The 20,724-nt window shown below is 49.9% G+C and overlaps 2 protein-coding genes across 3 annotated transcripts; one reads left to right on the plus strand and one right to left on the minus strand.

The window, feature by feature from the left end:
* The first annotated feature begins 563 nt into the window (after nt 1–563).
* LOC144729654 (putative palmitoyltransferase ZDHHC24) lies at nt 564–8,677 on the plus strand. The gene is made up of 3 exons (XM_078610066.1): nt 564–748; nt 3,866–4,126; nt 6,497–8,677. Exons 2-3 carry the CDS (start codon nt 3,874–3,876, stop codon nt 7,177–7,179), a joined length of 936 nt encoding a protein of 311 aa, XP_078466192.1. The 5' UTR covers nt 564–748; nt 3,866–3,873; the 3' UTR covers nt 7,180–8,677.
* A 4,499-nt stretch (nt 8,678–13,176) lies between these two features.
* Nucleotides 13,177–20,101, minus strand: CIPC (CLOCK interacting pacemaker). Of its 2 annotated transcripts, none has more exons than XM_078610067.1 (4): nt 19,961–20,101; nt 17,009–17,169; nt 16,191–16,384; nt 13,177–15,202 (listed from the first exon to the last, which is right to left on the minus strand). In XM_078610067.1, the coding sequence occupies exons 2-4, from the start codon at nt 17,148–17,150 to the stop codon at nt 14,195–14,197; spliced, it is 1,344 nt and encodes a 447-aa protein (XP_078466193.1). In that variant the 5' UTR covers nt 17,151–17,169; nt 19,961–20,101; the 3' UTR covers nt 13,177–14,194. The 2 variants fall into 2 exon arrangements, with proteins under 2 accessions (XP_078466193.1, XP_078466194.1); XM_078610068.1 differs by having other exon boundaries at nt 17,009–17,186.
* Between the last annotated feature and the right edge of the window lie 623 nt (nt 20,102–20,724).

The following is a 20,724-nucleotide window of genomic DNA, read 5'->3' on the forward strand; positions in this document are numbered from 1 at the left end:
AGGAAACCGGAGTGCTTGGAGTAAACCCAACACCCATACCAGGAGGGGGGCGGTGGTGGTGGTGGTGATAACAGCCAAAGCTCCGCAAAGACGGACGCAAGAATCCACTCGTCGTGCTGCCGTCTACTGGCTCTCGCATTCCGGCAAAATGTCAAATTTCACACCGCTCCTCTAGCTGGGTAGCATCACGGTGGGGGGCTGGAGGGGGGAGCTGAGCCCCCCAACTCAGCATTGATTAAAGTTTAACATTGACTTTGTCATGCGCCCTTTTGAAGTTTTGTATGCGTCCCCTCCACCATTCACTCCGATAAGCATGGTTGGCTCCGTGCGGTGCGAAAGAAGTTTAACATGCATATATTTAAACAAGGTCACCTTGTGCAGCGTGGCTCTCTGAGCGCGGTCCACCACCCCCTCGCCTCTCACAAGCGCGCTGGATCGACAGGCGCGTTTGGCCATTGTTCATAATGTCAACCAACACCGACGCCCTTGCTCGAACTCCAGAAACAAAAGCCAGGGCAGAGCGAGCGACACAGCAGTCATGACAACGGCGTGGTTGTTGGCACGCCAGTGTGTGTTACACTTAGTTCTTCACACGACAACTGAACGGGCGGCCGCATAGACACATCGCCACATCAGCCATCCCACTCCTCCTGTCTCGCGAAATATCTCACTCCACCAGCTCTTAACCGCAGGCCGGGAGTCAAACCCCGGGAGAAAGAGACACCTTCCAGACGACTCTTGTGGCAAGGTGAGTGCAGGTAGAGTTAATCGATGAAAACGAAGTTGTACACACGCCTCAATTCATTCATTCCTTACTCGTCGTCATTTTATTGCGGTCATCAGTAGCGCGACCACCTCGGCGAAAATCATCATCATCATCATTTAGTTTCTCATCAGCAACAGCAGTCTGATGTTATCCGGAGCAGCAGCAGCAGCAGTAGTAGCGTCGCGTTAGTAGAAGCAATGATCATCATTATTAATTCAATATCAGCAGCAGGAGAAGCAGCAATCGTCATTATTAATTCATCTGCAAAAGCAATTAAAATTATCGGAAGTGGGAGCAATCATCATGATACATTGTATCATCATTGCCATTATTATGTTATCGATTTCGCCTGGTATACAGGAGGTCGCGGGTTCGATTTCAACCCCGACGCCTGTATGTTTGGAGTTTGCATCGCTTGGTTTTTTTTGTCAGGTTTTCCGGTTTTTCCCTCCACATTTTGAAACATGATTTTAAAGTAGTTGGCTGCTATAAATTTCCACATGATAAGCCACTTCCTTGAGCTATCATTTGTGGCCAGGTCGCTTGTGAAAAAAAGCTCTATAGCTCAGTGGGCCTTACCTGGTAAGATAAAAACTAGTTCCGTTTTTGTTTAATTAATAATCATCACCACCATACACCCGTGCATGCGTAAAATGAGAACTACCGAGTGAGCGGGGAAAATCTAAAACGTGTGTGGTCGTGTTATTTAAGGATATACTGAAGCCTGCCGTCATAGCAATGTGGAATTTCCACAACTTTGTGCGAATGCATCTGTGTCTTTTTGCACTTGCTACTTAAGAAAACACTCAACAATTGAACAGGACAGAGTGAGTTTCCACGACGTGGTGGCTGCGTCATAGCAACGTGGAACCCAATCGGAGAAAAGCAGTCTGGCTGATGCTCAATCGACAAGCTCCAAAATTAAGATTCAGCAGTAGTCTGTTGAACAAGCTTGACCCTGCTGATGAAACCCAGAATGTCGAAACCGGTTCCGATATTGCTTTGCTTGAACAGTTGCTTCTGGATTCATCCTGGTCAGCTGGAGAGAGAATAGGCGCATAATAGGTTGATTATCTACATGCCTAGTGGTGCTGTCTTCATGTGCGTGGCCTGTAATCATCCAGCCCTGTGGAGACGATTGTCGGTGCATCGCACAAAGATTGTGAAAATCTCTTCCCGTGGGTGTCTAGGAGGTGCCCATACTCTGGCTCGCCAGGCGAACGCAGTACGGAAAGTGGATGAATTGCCGTTATGTTGCCATCAGTGCGGGGGATAGAGTGTTGCCCCCTCTCGCGCGCGTGGGGCTTCTCCCATTGTGTAAAATAAACAACTCGCCATTAAATGGCTGAAAAACTTCGTTAAAGAAACACTCCATGTGGCAGGACCCTCCTGAAATCGAGTCCCACGACCCAGCGTGGCTTTCCTGGATACATCATGACATTACTGAATTATATATTTTACTGGGCTTACATCATTAATATTACTGGTAGGAAACCACCTGGTTCCACCAGCCCACAGGGGATTATTGTGTCCGTCCGTTGTGCATCCAAAAATGGGAGGGGTCGGGCTGGGTGGAGAGGGGAGGGTGGGGAGGGGCTGGGTGGGGAGGGGAGGGTGGGGAGGGGCTGGGTGGGGAGGGTGGGGCTGGGTGGGGGGTAGGAGGGGCGGGGCTGGGTGGGGAGGGGCTGGTCACCCCGTGGTGCCCTTATAAAACTGAACGTTTAACCTACTCACGCCGGCTTGTGCCCGCCCTCACAGTTGGGCATATTTGCGGAATACACCACGCCGCCGTTGACCCTGGCCATTGACCGAGCAACCCAACGTTCCTACCAGCTCTCTCCGCAGGAATGTGTTATAAGTATACTGTGGATATACACAACGGAATAGTGCGTAATACACTGCTTTGTACAAATGTGTCACGGAGACACAGATCTTTGTCTTGATGTGACACACAAAACAAAGACCCTCCGTATAGCCTTAACAGACTGTTGGGGCAAGTGCTGTTAGCGAGAAGCTATGAAGGCCGGCACAGCACACGAGGGGGTGGGTGGCCAGCACCACGCCCGGCCGCCTTTGTCTCCCCCAGTGGCGATGTTTACACACTGCACCAGGTACACATTTGAGGCTGAGTCGACCTAGGGGAGGCCCAGGACCGGTTCAGGTAATCGTCACCGGTGTTGACCATGAGCGGGAGCCGAACTCGAGCCGCCGAGTTCGTAGCGCGGCGCGCTAACCACTACACCACCGCTACCCCTCCTGTGACAACAACAACCGCCATTCGCCACTAAGTGGCGGTGACGTCATCACGGCGCTTGTGCCAGGCTAAGTTCTTTTTTTTCATTTCATTTATTTGGTATAACCCTGACTCGGGTGCAACCGCAACAAAAACATGGACAAGAAACATCTTAAAGTGACTACACGCAACAGAAAAATTCCAGAAAAAAACACCGCATTTCAACGCTGTGTGCAAAAAAATCCCAGTGGGATGCAAGTCAAACAATAACAAGCATGAGAAAATTTAGATTAAAGTTATCAGTCTAACTCTGTACTACAACAAACAAATATGACTAAATCAAAACGTATTCGAAATCACCAAAATAAAGCAATGTAACAGTGATCATAGGAACTGTGATTCAAATTGAACAATAAACGATATACATAACATGTACGACCAAACTTTGCAGCCATAGATGGCTGCATGAGTCACTCCATAACAGCTGGAGTATCTTCTTGGTTCTTTCGGTAAAGTCACGTAGAAGGGATATAATAAAATAATAAAAATGAAACACAATAAAATAAGCTGGAGTATCGGCAGCAGAATCTAAATTTGTCAATACACCTTTAATGATCAGCACACTATAATCAAAACTCAAAACCATACTTTGCAGCGATCATCCGGAATGATACATTTGATTTCAGGTGCACGTTGACGCCACGTGATGTGTTGAACGCCCGCCGGCAGGAGGTCACGAGACAGACCCAGCAAGGTACCACGGGTCACCTGACTGAGATGACTGACCGATGCACCACCTGTCCCCCCCTCCTGTGACACACACACACGCACACACAAACAAACACACACACACGCACACAACGCAGCTCGAGTCATGTCGAAGCGGAGCTGGGTCGGGACGATGCTCGGCTCGGCGGCGTCTCCACGTGCGCGCCGACTCGCCAACACGTGCGCGTCCGCCTACTTCGTGGCGTCGTCCTCGTCGCTGGCGCTGCTCACGCTCCTGCTCACGGTTCCGCACAACTCGAGCGGCCCCCTCCGCGTGGCTCTCACCGCCGTCGGCCTCTACATGTGGCTCAACGTGGTCGCCAATTACGCGCTCTGCGCATTCAGGGGAGCCCCCGCAGGTGTGCTGCTGTGCACGTGCGTCTGTGTGTGTGTAGAGTGTGTGTCTGTGTGTGTAGAGTGTGTGTAGAGTGTGCGTCTGTGTGTGTAGAGTGTGTGTCTGTGTGTCTCTGTGTGTGTAGAGTGTGTGCGTCTGCGTGTGTAGAGTGTGTCTGTGTGTGTAGAGTGTGTATCTGTGTGTGTAGAGTGTGTGTCTGTGTGTGTAGAGTGTGTGTCTGTGTGTGTGTAGAGTGTGTAGAGTGTGTGTCTGTGTGTGTAGAGTGTGTGTCTGTGTGTGTAGAGTGTGTGTCTGTGTGTGTAGAGTGTGTGTCTGTGTGTGTAGAGTGTGTGTCTGTGTGTGTAGAGTGTGTGTAGAGTGTGCGTCTGTGTGTGTAGAGTGTGTGTCTGTGTGTCTCTGTGTGTGTAGAGTGTGTGCGTCTGCGTGTGTAGAGTGTGTCTGTGTGTGTAGAGTGTGTATCTGTGTGTGTAGAGTGTGTGTCTGTGTGTGTAGAGTGTGTGTCTGTGTGTGTGTAGAGTGTGTAGAGTGTGTGTCTGTGTGTGTAGAGTGTGTGTCTGTGTGTGTAGAGTGTGTGTCTGTGTGTGTAGAGTGTGTGTCTGTGTGTGTAGAGTGTGTGTCTGTGTGTGTAGAATGTGTAGAGTGTGTGTAGAGTGTGTGTCTGTGTGTGTAGAGTGTGTGGTGGTGGGGAGCGAGACATAGGCGGCCGGCCGTGGTGCTGAACCCCCCGTGTGCTGTGTCATAAACAGCACTCGCCACGAGTGTGTTTATGGCTATATGGGAGGGATCTTTGTTTTGTAGTTGTGTGTAAGCGGCGTGATTGGGTGGGGAGAAGGGAGAGGATGGGGAGGGATAATTGATTGGATAAGGGAGTACTTGGAGAGCGATGGGAAGGAGGTAGAGATGACGGAGGAGTTCCAGGATGGAGGTTGAGGAGATGGAGGGAGCTGGAGGCAGCCAGAAGGAACTGGGGTAGACGGATGAGATCGAGGGAGATCATTGAATGTGGGCGTAGATGGAGGGTACCTGGACGGAGGTGGAGGGAGATGCAGGGAAGTGGAGATGGAAGATATATAGTACATGGAGGAAAATGGACAACGGTCGAGGGAGATAAGGGGTGAGGGTGGAGGAAAAAATATGGGATGAAGGAGATGGAGAGCGGTGAAGTGAGCCAGAGATGATACAGAAAGCTTTGAGATGATGGGGACAAGAAGTAACTCCGGGACACCTGCAGGGAGATGATCAGCGGTGGAGCTGGACAGATGGCATTGTGGGAGCTGAGAAGATATGGTGGATGTGCGAAACAGGAGTTATTTGGGAGGCGCTGGAAGTGTCTGGAGAAATCCATCGCGAGAGGTTGCTCGAACCTGGAGGCGCCGTGGTGGTGAGATGTTAACTACCTCGCCTGGTATATAGGAGGTTGTGGGTGCGATCCCGACCCTGATGCCTATATATTTGAAGTTTTTGCACGTTCTCTCGTGGTGGCGTGGATTTTTCTTCAGGTCCTCCGGTTTTTCCCTCCACATTTAGAATCAAAATTATTTTGAAATATTTTACTGCTATACATTTCCACGTGATACGCCACTTCGCTGAGCTATCATTTGTGGCCAGGTCGTTTCTGAAAAAGAGAGATATAGCTCAGTGGGCCTTACCTGGTAAAATAAAAAAATTGTGAGTTGGTTCGAACTGTATAGTTAGAAACTGGTGGAGGTGTAGGAGGTTGCTGGTGGCATTAGACGGAGATGAAGGGAGCTGGAATTGCGACAGCTGACACGAGGTGCAATAATCTGGCTTCAAGCTTTCTAGAGGTTGCTGGTTGGATTGCGCTTAGGGCCATATAATAATCAAGCAGCAGCACCACCAATGAGATCACCGTTTAAACCCATTGCTCTATCGACACTGACTTCGTAACTCATTGACATCGACACTTCGACACCAACACGGCTTTTTACACTCTAATCGCCACAGTGTGCGTGTCACAGAGAGCAACCCTGGAAGATGACACTGCAGAACTAGTTCTCAGTTTAACACGTAGGCTTTCGCGACCAATATTATCCATAATACAGGTTTTTTTTTGGGTTAGTTCTCATGTCTTTCCAATAGGGATCTGTATCAACAAAAATAGTATGATTTTATATGACCTGCAAAGAGTGTTCGTCGCATGACAAAAACTAAAATGGAAATACTCGTCATGTTAGAATAACCACATTTAAGTGAACAGCCAATAATAATATTTTTGAAGTGGTTTGCAACCGGGCAGAGGCCATAAACTAGCAACAATCTGTCGAGGTTGGGGGATGTTCCAGGTAAATTGGTCATTGGCTCACGTCTCAACGCAACCTTTTTTTAAAATGATGATTATTTCTAATGACCACAGCACCTCCAGCATCAGAGAGAGCTCACCACAACCAGCACGACCAGCACAACCGCCACGACCACCTCCTGGAGATCACCGGCGACCACGACGGAGGGGACGAGGCCCGCCCGATGTGCGTGCCGTGCGGCCGCCCCGTGCCACCGCGGGCCCACCACTGCTCCGTGTGCAACGCGTGCATCCTCAAGCGCGACCACCACTGCTTCTTCGTGGGTCGCTGCGTGGGCCACAGCAACCAGCGCAACTTCATCGTCCTGCTCTTCTGGACCGCGTGGGGCAACGCGTTCATCCTCGCCAATCTCCTGGCCTACATGAGCGACGTGCTGCCTGGCCCGCTGCTGTCCCGGCAGGGCCTGCGCTACCTGCTGCCCCTGGCCACGGTGCAGGCGGCCACGGGTGACATGGACCTGGTGGCCTACGCGCTCACGTTGGCCGCGCACCTCTCGCTGGGCAAGTGCCTGGGCTGCGCAGCAATGTACGCGTGGCACTTCACGATCGCGGGAGAGGGGCAGACGTCGTACGAGGCCATTCACGAGATGCGCGACTACGACTGCGGGCTGTTTGTCAACCTGCGCCAAGTGTTCGGCAACTACTGGGCGCTCAACTACCTGCTGCCGATGCCCACGGCGATACCGGGCGACGGGCGCAGCTGGGAGAGGCCCTCGAAGTACGACAAGGGGCTGTAGAAGAGACGGGGACGGGGGGCGGTTATAACCTTTTATCAAAACATGCGTACATGCGATGTTCGCGCCACTCTTAGAGCGCAAGGCTATCGCGAAGGGTATCACGAAGGGTGTACTACGTTTCACAGGCACACTCTGCAGGAGTTTCACAGTCGGGGGTGTGGCGGGCGATGTTTGCTATGTTATCAAATTGCGTGCGGGTAATTTTTCAAAATTCCCAACTGTGAACTGTGACCACGCAAGCACGGATGGCCCACTCTTTTTCTTTGGTTTTTCCGGTAAAGAGTATGAATCCTTGCCGTCACGAAAGCTTCAAATCTAGAATTAACGCCCACTCTTTTTTTTTTTAGAACTTCACGGAATTTTTTACGTCCACTGCAAAGCGGGAAAGCATAGCATTTATGGTCAATACACCCGCAGTATTCACCAGGGCGGCCACGCCGCTCATAACGCAAACCTCTCCGTAACAAGCGGGAGACACGCAATCGATCGGCCCTGCCACCGCCCAGCAAGTCCGTGCGCGATTATGTGGCGACTTGAATTTGATTTGACACCGGTAAAGGTGGCCCACACACCGGTAACGATGGCTCACCGCCCAGGTGACTGCGGCGAGACGCAACAACTGGAGTCCGGGAACGCTTGTGGCCCGAGGCATAATGCTGTTAAGTTGTCCCGTTCATTTATGATAGAAATTTAAAACTACTGGTTGTAATGCATCTACAAGACAAAAACTGTCTTGTAGATACGTACCATGGCAGTCGGCACCATGATTTAGGGCACGATTTGTGACATTTAATTCATGAGTAGAAAAAAATAATTTTAAAGTTATGGACAAGTGTCATTGTAGCATTCGAGTGACGTCACTGCGGCGACAGACTTGATTGTATGGGGAGTGACGTTGCAGGCATGAAGTAATATCGCAGCACCTACCTTCAACGTATTCCACCCCCCCCTCCATCCCCACCTATCTCATGAACGAAGCCTCAAACCCTCGCCACACATTCTGGGACCCGCAGCCGAGGTAAAAAAAATCCACGAAATAAGAGTCGCGTGCATTGCACGGTATCTTTATTTCATGTTTCAGGAAGGTGGGCGTGTGCTGCTGCCTTTTTGTTTGCATGTTCATCACAAGTACTGTGTGCGGTTAATGCAAAAGGTTCCTATTTGGTGCTTGAACATCTTAACACCTGTTTTAGTGCCCTAAATGGTCAAACCTATGCTTATATTTTGATCGTGGCAAGGAAGGTCCCATGATGCAGCTGCTCAGCCCGAGCTATAAATGCGCTGACAGTGGCATTGTCTTGGTGGCGTTCTGTGGTCTAACACTGTTCGAGACGAGGCCCTAAACAAGGATGTCTCTGGTGTGGACCAATCATTTCCAAAGACAATGCATATACCGCGAGAGCATGTTTTACTGGTAGGAACCTCCTGGCTACACCAGCCCACAGGGGATTATTGTGTCCGTCCGTTGTGCATCCAAAAATGGGAGGGGTGGGGCTGGGTGGAGAAGGGAGGATGGGGAGGGGCTGGGTGGGGAGGGGCTGGGTGGGGAGGGTGGGGCTGGGTAGGGGGTGGGAGGGGTGGGGCTGGGTGGGGAGGGGCTGGTCACCCCGTGGTGCCCTTATAAAACTCAACGTTTAACCTACTCACGCCGGCTTGTGCCCGCCCTCACAGTCGGGCATATTTGCGGAATACACCACGCCGCCGTTGACCCTGGCCATTGACCGAGCAACCCAACGTTCCTACCAGCTCCCTCCGCAGGAATGTGCTTGTTTGCATGTTCACAAGTACGTGTGGTTAATGCAGACATAATTCCTTGCAAAAGGTTTATTAACACGTGTTTTATCGCCAGAAAGGGTAAAACATTCTTACACTTTGATACTGGCAATAAAGGCCCCATGTTGTGCTGTGTAAATTAGTGATTGCTGTTGTTTGGCTGGAACGGGGTGGGTGATTGGGAAGGCGTGGGTACCTGTGAAGGGTTGATTGGGTGGTGATACGGGGGGGGAGGTACGGGTTTGTAATAAGCGAGTGAGGGGGAGATGATTTGGAGGGGTCATCACTATGGAGGGGTAGCGAACACAAGGGTGGAAGGGGATTTGGATTTTGAGGGAAGAGCGCGAGCAGCGGTTTGAAGGAGCAAGCAGTTTAATTGCAGATGGGGTGAAATGATGAATCGTTGTGATTCTAAAGGACATCTTGGGTTAAGCGTTCACACACACACACCAACTTTCACCGAGGTAGTCAGCCGGTTCTTGTATTGTTTTAGTCACTGGTGGCTAACACGCGTAAAGAAATAGGAAGATGAGATTCCCTGGATTTTACACACGCGCTTATTTGAATCAGTTTTGATAGCGACTTGGTATGATGTGGGCAGCGACAGCATACGAAGTCAATATCTGTCCTCCGCCCACACCTCCGATTCGCACGGCTGGTTAGGTACGGTGCGAAAGACGTTCCCAACACACATAAGCACACTGCAGGACAACCCCCAGAGGTGAAGACTTCCATTCTCTGCCATGGCTACTAACAAGTGTCGAGTGACATCCGAACCAGTGCTGCCGCACTACCGAACCGCGTGGTGAAGGTACAACCAGAGGTCCCAACCGGGTACCCGATACCCGTACCCTACCCGATACCCGGCTACCCGTACCCAGCCGGGTACGGGTACCCGTTTGCGACCCTGGTGCGGCCTGGTACGGGTACGGGTAGACCGTGAGTCACTGGTGAGTCACCGTTTGTCACTCATTTCCCAACGTCTTGTCTCTTCTCACAATTCAAGTTCTTAGAATCAACCCACCCGCACCTGCAACATGGCTTCATCCCAGAGGTCGCAATCAGGTACCCAAAACCCGTACCCTACCCGATACCCGGCCGGGTACGGGTAGGGTACGGGTACGGCCGGGTACGGGTACCTGTTTGCGACCCTGGTGCGGCCGGGTACGGGTACGGAATCAAAACCCGTTTGCGACCTCTGGGTACAACCCAGGAACCCCCCCCCCCCAACAACACCCCCCCCCCACCCCGTGACCAACATAGGGAAGCGTTCATACAACTGTGGGTTCAAAGGCTGTTAATTATTTTTTTACATTTATATTCTCCTGCCGGGTGCATGGAGCACTCACTATACGCACTGTCCATGGATCAGCTCGTCATTGACCACTGACCGTTTGGTAGAATGCACGCGCACACAAAAAAACCATGGATAGCTGACCATTGCAATGCCTTTAATTAATGGGCCATAAGTCAAAGTTTTCACAACACACACAAGATGCCAAGTATGATGTGGCCTAATATGATAACAGCACTGGCACAAGATTGTGGTGTTTGCTTATTACTAGTGATCGTTTTCACATTGCGACTGAATTCACCAGTACTTACTCCACAGTGTCATCGCAAGCTTATGCACACGTGTGTATGTGCGCGCGTCTAATTCTCATCGATAGGTAAACGTGTGTTTGACCTTATGTATACACCGCATTGCGTGAGCAATAAATTGCTTATTTAAAGAATATAAGAGAACTTGCCAGAGCCTCGTTTCTACCATGACCTGCTGACACGTGTGCATTTCAACGCATCGATAATGGCTACCGATTTTAAAAGCGACGTCGCACGGCAGCCTTTGAAATGAAGAAGAAAAAAACCCCTACAATGTGGTCTTCTTTGTGATTGGGAGGTTTCCAAGAGACACTCAACATCCCACGCTTTTCACCACAACAACCGCCGAAACTCGTTAGGGGCCGTCCATAAATTACGTCACGCACCTAGGGGGGGGGGGGTCAGACATGTGACGTCACATCAAAATGCGCAACTTTAAAGAAATATAGACAACACGTTCTACTTAATTTAATAGACTTTTTAATAAATGTTTTCTCCTACAACATCAGAGTGCAGCGCCACATTAAATACGCACTACAATGACAATAGTTTAAAGCGATTTGAAGCATGTTTTATTTTTTTTTGGAGGGGGGGGGGGGCAGAGCTTTCTGACGTCATATTTAAGGGGGCGTCTGACTTTTTGTGACGCCGTGTGATGAGGGGGGTCAAAAATCGTCCAAAATCGCGTGACGTCATTTATGGACGGCCCCTTAAGTCAAATGTAAGGAATATTGAATGCATGATAATCATAAACCTGAAACGCAGGGTCGGATTTAGGGTTGGGGGTGGTGGGGGTGGTGGGGTGGGGTAACTCATGGGACAATTATCCAGGGCCCAAAGCTCCAGTGGACATACGGGGGGAAATATATAGTTTTATTATTAAAAATAGGACTGTTTATTCACATTATCGTTTAGTTTCATTATTTATAATACTTTGTTTATACGTTTAAGTGTAATAGGCATTTATGTGGATTATTACGGTAGCATAAATCAAACCGTTGCTCATGGCATACTTTTAGATGGTAACCTACGTATCCTTTGTTTGCATTGGAGTGCGGCCCTGCCACAAGGGTTGAACATTTCGTGCGCGTGTGCCCGCTGAGGGCACTTACTCCCTCCACCAGTGTGTGCAGGCCTTTTCGTAAGGTCTTTGTCTTTGTAAGGGCAGGAAGAGGGGGGAGGAGGTCTGCTCTGTTCTGGTTTCCCCCCCAAGGGTCAAAGACATCGAAACACAGCGCCGTCTGGATGTGTTCCCGGCCGTCCAAGTTTCTTGCAAGACTCACCTCACGAGCTCGCATTGGCTAAGCCTCATGCACTCTATTATCCCTTCTCTCCCTCTGGACTGGGAAAGGAAGGCACCGTTCCGCTTGAAGGCTTACAATGGTTCATTTTCTGCGACGGAACAGCGTTGCATCCCCCCTTAAAGCCTTCTCCCAGCGTGTAACGCTGCTCATGTCGCCCAAACATTCAGATTAAAAACACCCGGGGGGGGGGGGGTGCTCACCACCACCCCCTACGGTGGAGATGTTTTTAGAATAAATGCCACAAGAGGAACGCTGTGCTGCTTCCGCTGTCATACAGCGTGCGTCTTCGGCGGTCCGGTCCCCACAATAATATCATGGCTACTTGTTCGTGGCCTTTTCACTTCAAAAGCCTGTAAGTGCTTGCGCGACTGAATGCCCTGCGATGAAAATTCATCGTTTTTTTTGTCATCTCTAAATGACGACCACGAGTATCCCCCACACACGTGTTCAATGAAGCCGATTGGCTCAGAACCACGTGGGGGGGGGGAGCAAACAACATTCACATTTTCGGCTCTGACATTCAGCGTATCAGACCTGATTGGGGGGGGGGAAGAAGACATGGCCAGAAGTTTAACATGGAGAGGAATTCGTGACTCAGACAGAAAGGGGCCTCATCAGACTAATTGAATTGCTCTCGTTTCTCAAGTGAATTTCTTGCACGTGAATACACCCCCCCCTCCCCACTCCATGTCAGATCTGTCCTCTATCGAACTGGAAATCATCGCTCAGCAACCATCATTTCCTGTGGATCTCCATTAAAAACCCCTCAATGTTAGGGGACTGAATAAGTGCCAGAGTTGCTGGCATGACTGGAATTGCAATTGGGTTAATTCCGGCCTCCAAGGCTTAATATCAGCTGGGTCCGGTCATCGACCTGGAAAAGCTCTGCACCTGGCATTCGACATCCAGCATACCTCTCGCTATGGCTGTGGATACTATGTCTACTCCAGGTCTACTATCGACCTGAGATATTCAGTGAGAAACTAAGCCATGTCAGTCTACCTCTGCCCTCTCCTCCGTCCACCCACCCCACGAAGCCACTAAGATTTTCCTCTGAGACTGCCGCCCATCGCTGCGACAGCCACTGCGTTTAAAGCGACATTCAATATTCGCACCTGACGCCTGCCCATAGTAGCGTCAATCTTCCTCCGCTTTAATTTCAAACGTCTCCTCAATTCACACGACGAACCGTCAGAGGCATCAGCACAGAATATTCTACCCCGCCCCTAACAACTTGAATAACTGAACTGCACACGCGTGACACTTTCAAGCTAAACATTTAACAAATTGAAAAAAACAAACACCTTTATGTTAAGGATCAGTTGGTTATCGTGTTTATTCTTCGCCTTTTAACGTCCGATCCATCTGCCTTTTCAGCGACCCTCCCTGTATGGCACAATGTGAGCCTTTGAGTTTTCTGTCGGCTGATGATATTTAAAACGTATGGGGGGGGGGGGGGGAAGAAAAACCCCAATAAATTCCCAGGAGGCGTCAATGGCTTTTTCAAGCCATCGGTAAAAAGGCAAAGCCCTGCGATTTTTTTGTGCTGTGCTCATGCCACTGTTGGCGGAAGACCCTCAAACTACCAGGGTAACTCTAGAGACGCCCCTCCCTCTAGAGGGTAATGTGGCCCACACTTCCACGCTGGCAAGGTGGCTCGAGTATGGTGGGAGGCAGTGCCATCTTATCCCACTACAGGTGAGCTACTGCTCGGCTAATTGTCGAGCCTTACCCCATTAGAAATGTCCACAGCACACCAAAAGAATAACAGCCTTCGTAGAGACCACGTGCTTTTCAATCAACATTGTCTTTTACGGGACGTCCCATTCAATGCCGCTGTCACAGACCCCCACTGTCGCGTGTATAATTTGCGAGCGATCGTTTAAACCGAGATAGGCAGCTTGCCCTGCCTAAATGTCTCCATTTCCCATCAACACCCACTCATGTTACCCAACCTCCTCGCTTCATCTCACCATGAGAATTGAGTTTCATTGTTGACGATGCCATACGCCATGCCTATCATCACTCCTTTACAACCCGCACAACTGAGCTCTGAAACCCACATCAGCCTTCTCTCTCTGCCTAAAAACGCGACTTACGTTCCTTGTAATATTTACCGTTAATCGCTCAACATTAAAATCGGATCTTCATTAATTGGCGACGTCGCCAAAAAAAAAAAGTCAGTCTTCACATTTCACAACCGCAAATTTCAACAGAGATACATCGCGTTTAAGCGACCCTTCTTTGTTCATGACGCGACGGCGAGCGCCTTTCCTAACTAAACACCGTCTTTCAGCGTGCCCACTAACCACCACCACCGACGCCACCACCACGCTCTAGGTGTGAACGAGCGAGCTGAGCCCCGGGTAGGCTCCCGAGCGCAGCATGGCCTCCTGCACGCGCAAGCACGCCCCTGGATCGCCCACCCTGGCCGCCTCGCAGAAGAGGCGCGCGTGCTCTCTCAGCTGCTGGATGTCGCGCCGCGTGGCCGCGCTCTGCTGCAGCAGGGTCTTGAAGCGCAGCGTGGCCTCCATGAGCCCAGAGCTGTTCAGGATCTCCACCGTGTTACGGAAGCGCAAGTCGTGTTGCCGCCGGTTGGGCGCCGAGTGGCGGTGCCGCCGCTGGCTCTGCCCTTTCCGCGCCTTTGGCGAAGCGGCAGCGCAGCCTGGCCACTCGTGATCGCCGGCGTCATCGTCGTCGTCAACATTATCACTGCGGTCGTAGCTGTCGCCAGCTGCCGACGGTGACGGAGGAAGCCGGAGTGGCGAAGGCAGCAGCAGGGCGCCGACGCCCGCGGTCTGGGTTGGCGTCGGGGAGCCCACGGGCACGGCATGTATGGGAGAGGCCTGTGCCGTCGGCACATGGGCAACGGCGGTGGCGTTGGGCTGCTCCGACGAGGGCGCCACCCCCAGCGCGGGCGACAGCGTTTGCTCGCAGCTGCTGCGCGCCGCTCTCCTCGACGGCGCCGCGCAGCCACCGAAGGCGAGCGGCGACGACGCGGCCGCGCGGACGTCATCCCCCTCGACCGCCGGACCGGAGGGGAGCTGGCCCCCGCCCGTCGGTGCCGCGTCCTCGATCCTCCTCTGCGGGTACGGCGCGATCTTGGGGTAGATTGTCGGTGGGCGGAGGGGACGGGCTGCGCCGGCACGCTTGCCGCTGCAGCCACCTCCGATGATACCGGCAGCAGCGGGCTCGGACGCGCGGCTTCCCGCTGAAGGGGTGGCGGCGGCCAGCTGCGGCTGGATGAAGAGGAACTGGGGTGCGGGCGGTGCAGCCGCAATGCCCAGGGGCTGGGGCCAACAGGGCTGCAGCGGCGCCGAAATCAACTGCGTCCCCATCAAACCCTGAACACGCAGGCACACGCATGCCACAAGGTCAGCGCTTGCTGCGCCGAGGACAGAGGCATTCGCACTGCGTTTCCATGACCATGGGGAAAGCAGGCGTATGTGACAGCTCTGTTGTCTCCCCATATTCCCTTCATCCCATTCCCTTCCCTCTGTGACCAGAGGGTGGGAATTGTATATTTCTATAACAAGGTTTAACAGACAATTGGGTTGCATCATAAAATCTCTTTTTTTTTATTTTCCCTTCAGGGTGGTTCGGGTAAAATTGCCGAGTTCCCTTGGGAAATGGAGCCACGTGGCACATCAAAAGCGAGCCACGTGGCCCATTTGCTACTCCTAAGGCTGTTAATGGGAATCTACGGCCGAGTAGTCCAGCTTCTCCAGGGGTCAAGGGAATGTGGCATTTGACCTGCTCTGGTCCGCATGGTTAGAAAAGGTTGCAACCAACTGAAATTTAACCCACTTAACCACCACCATTGTTCACTTTTGCCATGGAAAATATTTTTTTTCAAATGTAATCAATAAGCGTAAAACTTTCTTGCTAGGAAGTAATTAATAACAGGATGGGGGACGTCGAGCAATTCACCAATTGCTTACTCCCCAAAAGTCCGGGAAAGGGGTGACCTCAGGGGATTTAATTAGCTGGACTGAGCAAGCGTTTCATTGGGGCCCTCTAGCCCAGACCAGGTTAGATTTATGCACGCACTTGGGCAAAGGGAGAGCCGAGACTCGCACACACCCCGAGGGTTGGAAACACAAGGCCATTACTTTTAAGAATACCCGGCAAAAAAACAGCGCTATCCACTAACCACAAATTTTGCTTGAGTCTCGCAAACATTATTGTGTGCAGTGTAAAAATATCATTACTAGGGAGACAAAAGGCAGTTGAGTGGAGTGTCAGCCATAATAGCTGGTCACTAAATGGCATTTCAACCAACGTCTGAATGCGGGGAATTATTGTTTTTTTTATCAGTCTCGTTAGACGCACCTGCCCATAGCCCACGATGTAGAAGGGCTGGATGAAGCCAGGGAAGGCCTGGGTGGCAGTTGCCGGCTGGAAGGGACCCTCCTGGGTGGTGGGTGGTGGAGCAGGCGGTGGGGCCGGGGACGGTGCGACGGCAGGGTCGGCGGCGCTGTCCGGGATGACTCGGCGCAGCACACTCCTGCAATCGGAGCTCGTGTCTGTAAAGAGCAGCATATACCACACACCGACCGATGGGAAATGTTAAAAAGACTTTTATATATTTATGAGACACATCAACATAATAGACATCTGTGAAAAAAAGCGTTATAGCTCAGCAGATTCCTCCACTATAAAAATGCACATATTACCAGGGAAACCCATACAAGCAACTCAACGGCCTACTTGCTGTACTTCTATCTGCAGGACACTTTGTAGCCCTGAGAGTTTTACATTGTCAGGCGATAATCTGCGTGTGATCCACCAACACTGCCTTTGAAGTGCCCAATTAGAGGCGTCACCACATCCGGCACAGACGGTGATTTGTATCTTGGTGGCCACTCATTACCATCACATCACCGTTCGTAGCACCGGTCTGGCAGAGATGGGCAGTATCTAAATAACATGTCATTTAAATAAGTAATTTAATAACATTTGCATTGTGTTACTGGTATCTACACAACTCAAATTAATTTTTATCGAACTTGCATGGGACATGGTTAATTGATCATCTGTATCTTTATGGCATTACTCCACAGTAATTTGTCATTTAAAAGTAGTCTGCCCATCTCTCCAACTGCCACTGGCAACTAACGACCGCCGCCACAACCGCCGTCGGTCGTTACCCGAGAACCCAGAATCCTTCTCCGCGTCGGCGGCAGCCCACAGCCGACGCTGCTGCTGCTGCTGCTTGTGCGCCTCGTCATCCCGGTACGAGCCATCGTTGCTCTCCCGGTGCCGGCGCTCCTCCAGCCTGGCCGACTCCATCGTCACGGTGACAACCGCGCTGTGGACAGAGAGAAACTAGGGATGGTCAAAACGGTAAACTGGTAAACTGCGAACCGCATTCAGAATCGATTACAGGAACCAATAATCCGTTTTCAGTGTGATATTCGTAATGACAAACGCCAAGTAACTTCGTTGTACATTGGTGGTAACACATTTTTTTTTACGTTTTTGTTGCCAAAAAACATTTTATGTACGTGCAGAAAAATATTGTTACCTTTCTATTTTATTGCAGTGACCAGTGATGACCAAAAAAACCCCTACTTTAAACAACCAGAAAAAAAAACACCCACACGCACAAACTGAAACCTTCTACCCACAGCCAACCTTGCTCGGAGATTAGATTTCAGCGAAGACCTTGCGCCGTGAGGTTATTTTTGTTCAATTGTACGTCACATTTGTGAGTGTGGGATGAGGAAAATGCAAGCCTGAACGACACACACACTAGGAGCCAATAACGCCTCTCTAAGCGTCTGGTTCACATTGACCCTGCTGCGAATGCCATCACCTGCCTCCTCCGCCCCCAAAAAGAGACTGCACATCACCCAGACTGCATCACAAATAACTACTCCTCTACACCACACAGAGCATTACTACCACACAGCCAAAAAAAACACGATTAACACACACACACAATATACATCATATTATACATTCCCATTACAGTCATATTTATATTCTCCACAACGAAGAAAATTATTTGATTGATTTTATGTATTATATCATTTTGCCTCGAACTGGGACCCAATATCTTAAGGGGAAGAGGGGTCCTTGCCATACGCTTGGCAGTTCAAGCAAAGCCGGACTGCTGATGACACACCGCGTGTCGAAACGGGAGTTTGCGTGTCTTGAATCAATGCTGCCGAACTCACAGAAGGCCGTGCCGCTGATGGTTTGTGTAATACTTTTGTGTTTTATGTGGAGAGAGGAGAAGAGTACGTGAAGGAGATACAGTACGCTTATTTTACACGTGTGTTGAACTTCTTTCGCACCGTACGTAGCCAACCGTGCTAATCGGAGGTGCAAGTGGAGTAATATGTTATATGTTCTACGCAATGTAGCATGTTTGACACTTGTGATTATGCACATGTATGATAATCACGTGCAAATCATTGCCCACTACCTGCCACGACACGCATCAGAGAAATGGGGTCATCGATTGAAGAAAACGGAGCATGGCAGAGGCGGGCGTGCTTTTAATTAAATTGAGTAGCGAACTGGAGAAGATGCACGGGTTAATTGCGTACCACATTCTGCATCAGAAAAGTGGCCTTGGGCAAGTTGGGCTTGGCCGTGGCCCGCCGAGAGAGGGCAGACGATGGCCGATGGGTCAAAGGTTAATAACGTAACGTCTCTCTACGAAGATGGAGCCATGAAAATATACCTCGTGTAACCCAATTAATTGTCTAAAAACTTAACTGTTTTTTTGTTAGAGGTTTATTTAAAACAGGAATGAATATGCAAAGGTGGGAAAAAATGCGGGGTCAATTAATTTTGGGGTAGGGGGAGGTGTCACAAGACATCTGGACCAGCCTGATTGTGAGTTAAGATACAGACGGCAACAGCAGCAACTTGGAGAATCATCATGCAGCAGTGGATTGACCACGGCCGATTATGACGATGTGTTAATAAGAACAATAATGCTGTGTGTAGAGACATGTGCACGTGACACATTGCACAATGCACTTTACACAAACCGCCACTCAGCAGTAGATAGAGAACGACGTGAATATTCTTAGGGTAAAGTCACGTAGATTGGTTCAAAGAAAATAACGAAAAAATAACAAAAAAACTACGACGTTTCAATCGCAACACAAGCGGTCGTCTCCTGCGTAGTGTTTTTTGTTATTTTACTTGAACCTATTTGAGTGACTTTACCGAAAGACTCAAACAATATGAATTCCTGCAGTCACGAAAGCTTTAAGTCAAGATGATTTAACACCACAACGAATGATCATGTGGATTTTACATTGTAGAGTTACTATGGTCAGTTAACCCTGGGTCTCTCTATCTTACCAACTAGACTCAAAAGGAGTTCTCTAACCATTGGAACCTCCTGTAAATGCTTACCCCGAGCTCTCATACTCTGATGGTGCATTGTCTTTGAGTTGTGCGCCTTTTGGCGTCATCTGGTCCAACACCATGTGAGACTAGGCTCTAAGAAAATCTGTCTCGGGTGTGGACCAATCAACATCAAGGACAGTGCATACATTATCAGAGTTATGTTTTTTGTTTGCATTCCGACCGCAGGTATTGTGGTCAATGCAAACATGACTCCTTGTAAAAAAAGGTGTCAGTTTTGTTGCCAGATAAAAGGGTAAAAAACCAATTATCAGGAGTTCTCCCACTCGACTGCTGGATGGACGGTCTCCCTCCCAACCACCCACACCGGGAAAGACGGGGAGCACAGAAGCACCGTACAACGTTGGATTTAGCTGTGCTGGTAACCCACGTTTCCCCTGCGTCCTAGAACAACTAGTTTGTGGTACACGGCTTGTCACCAATAAAATCACGATACAATCTTAGCTTAATCATTACTGTACCCTAATAACATAGGAACTCTATGGTATCAATGATACGTATTTACAAAATGTATTTAATACACGAATTGTGGAACGGTAAACTACCGTAGCGAATATATACATTATAAAAACCACGTGTGTTTGTTATACACAATTACTATGTGTAATCCATATTTACATCGCTGAGCACAATTGTGTAGCATTACACAGAGCACCGTATTGTTACTGATGTGTGGTCACAGTTGGACACGTGTGTGTGTGTACACTCACCTTTCAATAGTGTCTGCGTCGCTCTCCCCACGTCCCCTGCCTTTTATATAAACATTTTAACTTCCCCGTGCGCAATGTTTTAACCTTCTTAAACCGGACAGAATTAGACGCAATAGTGGTTTTAGCACACTGCCACAGATTCACACATGCAGGCGGACCAGCAACACACACTCGCGAACACACACGCCCCAGTCACGCGGCTCCACACGCACGGCCATGCCAAGTACGGACCCCGTCTCCCCCCGCGCCCGCTAGCACAGTCACGTGGGATCCGTAGCAGCGGGGTCCATATTTAGCATGAGTGATAGGGGAGGGGCCGCGGGGAGTGTGGGGGATGGTGCAGGGGGGGTCTCTTGTCTCTCGCGTATGTGCGCATGCGCACGAGGAGTTAGCCCCGCCCCACGGGAGGAATGGGGGGGGGGTAAGGGCTGACAGAGGTTGTTGGAGTGGCTACGGACAGTGGCTTGTTGCTGCGACCAAAGGCTGTGTTTTCACAAAGAGACAAAGGAATTTTCAATTTCAGACGTAATAACCACGCGTAACATGTATAATGAAATATTAATAAATAAATATTTCAAGTTCAGCTAGTTTAATTGGTAATGTATTTTAAGCATAAGACCTTGTTGAAGAATTGGTCTATTCAATATATAAATAAAGTTATATTACACTTAACTTCATTTGTTAAAGAATTTCAAAAGATTTACTGTATTGATCTAAAAATACATATCATTAACATACTGCAGAGAAGTCTCATCTGCGGGTTC

This window comes from Lampetra planeri, chromosome 33, assembly GCF_965212315.1.
Source record: "Lampetra planeri chromosome 33, kcLamPlan1.2.h2, whole genome shotgun sequence".
Taxonomy (NCBI): Eukaryota; Metazoa; Chordata; class Hyperoartia; order Petromyzontiformes; family Petromyzontidae; genus Lampetra; species Lampetra planeri.

Coding starts and splice junctions, on each gene's coding strand:
- LOC144729654 (XM_078610066.1), top strand. CDS start 3,874: ATGTCGAAGCGGAGCTGGGTCGGGACGATGCTCGGCTCGGCGGCGTCT. Junction 4,127..6,496: donor ATTCAGGGGAGCCCCCGCAG/GTGTGCTGCTGT, acceptor TAATGACCACAG/CACCTCCAGCATCAGAGAGA.
- CIPC (XM_078610067.1), bottom strand. CDS start 17,150: ATGGAGTCGGCCAGGCTGGAGGAGCGCCGGCACCGGGAGAGCAACGAT. Junction 16,385..17,008: donor GAAGGATTCTGGGTTCTCGG/GTAACGACCGAC, acceptor TGCTCTTTACAG/ACACGAGCTCCGATTGCAGG. Junction 15,203..16,190: donor ACATCGTGGGCTATGGGCAG/GTGCGTCTAACG, acceptor CTGCGTGTTCAG/GGTTTGATGGGGACGCAGTT.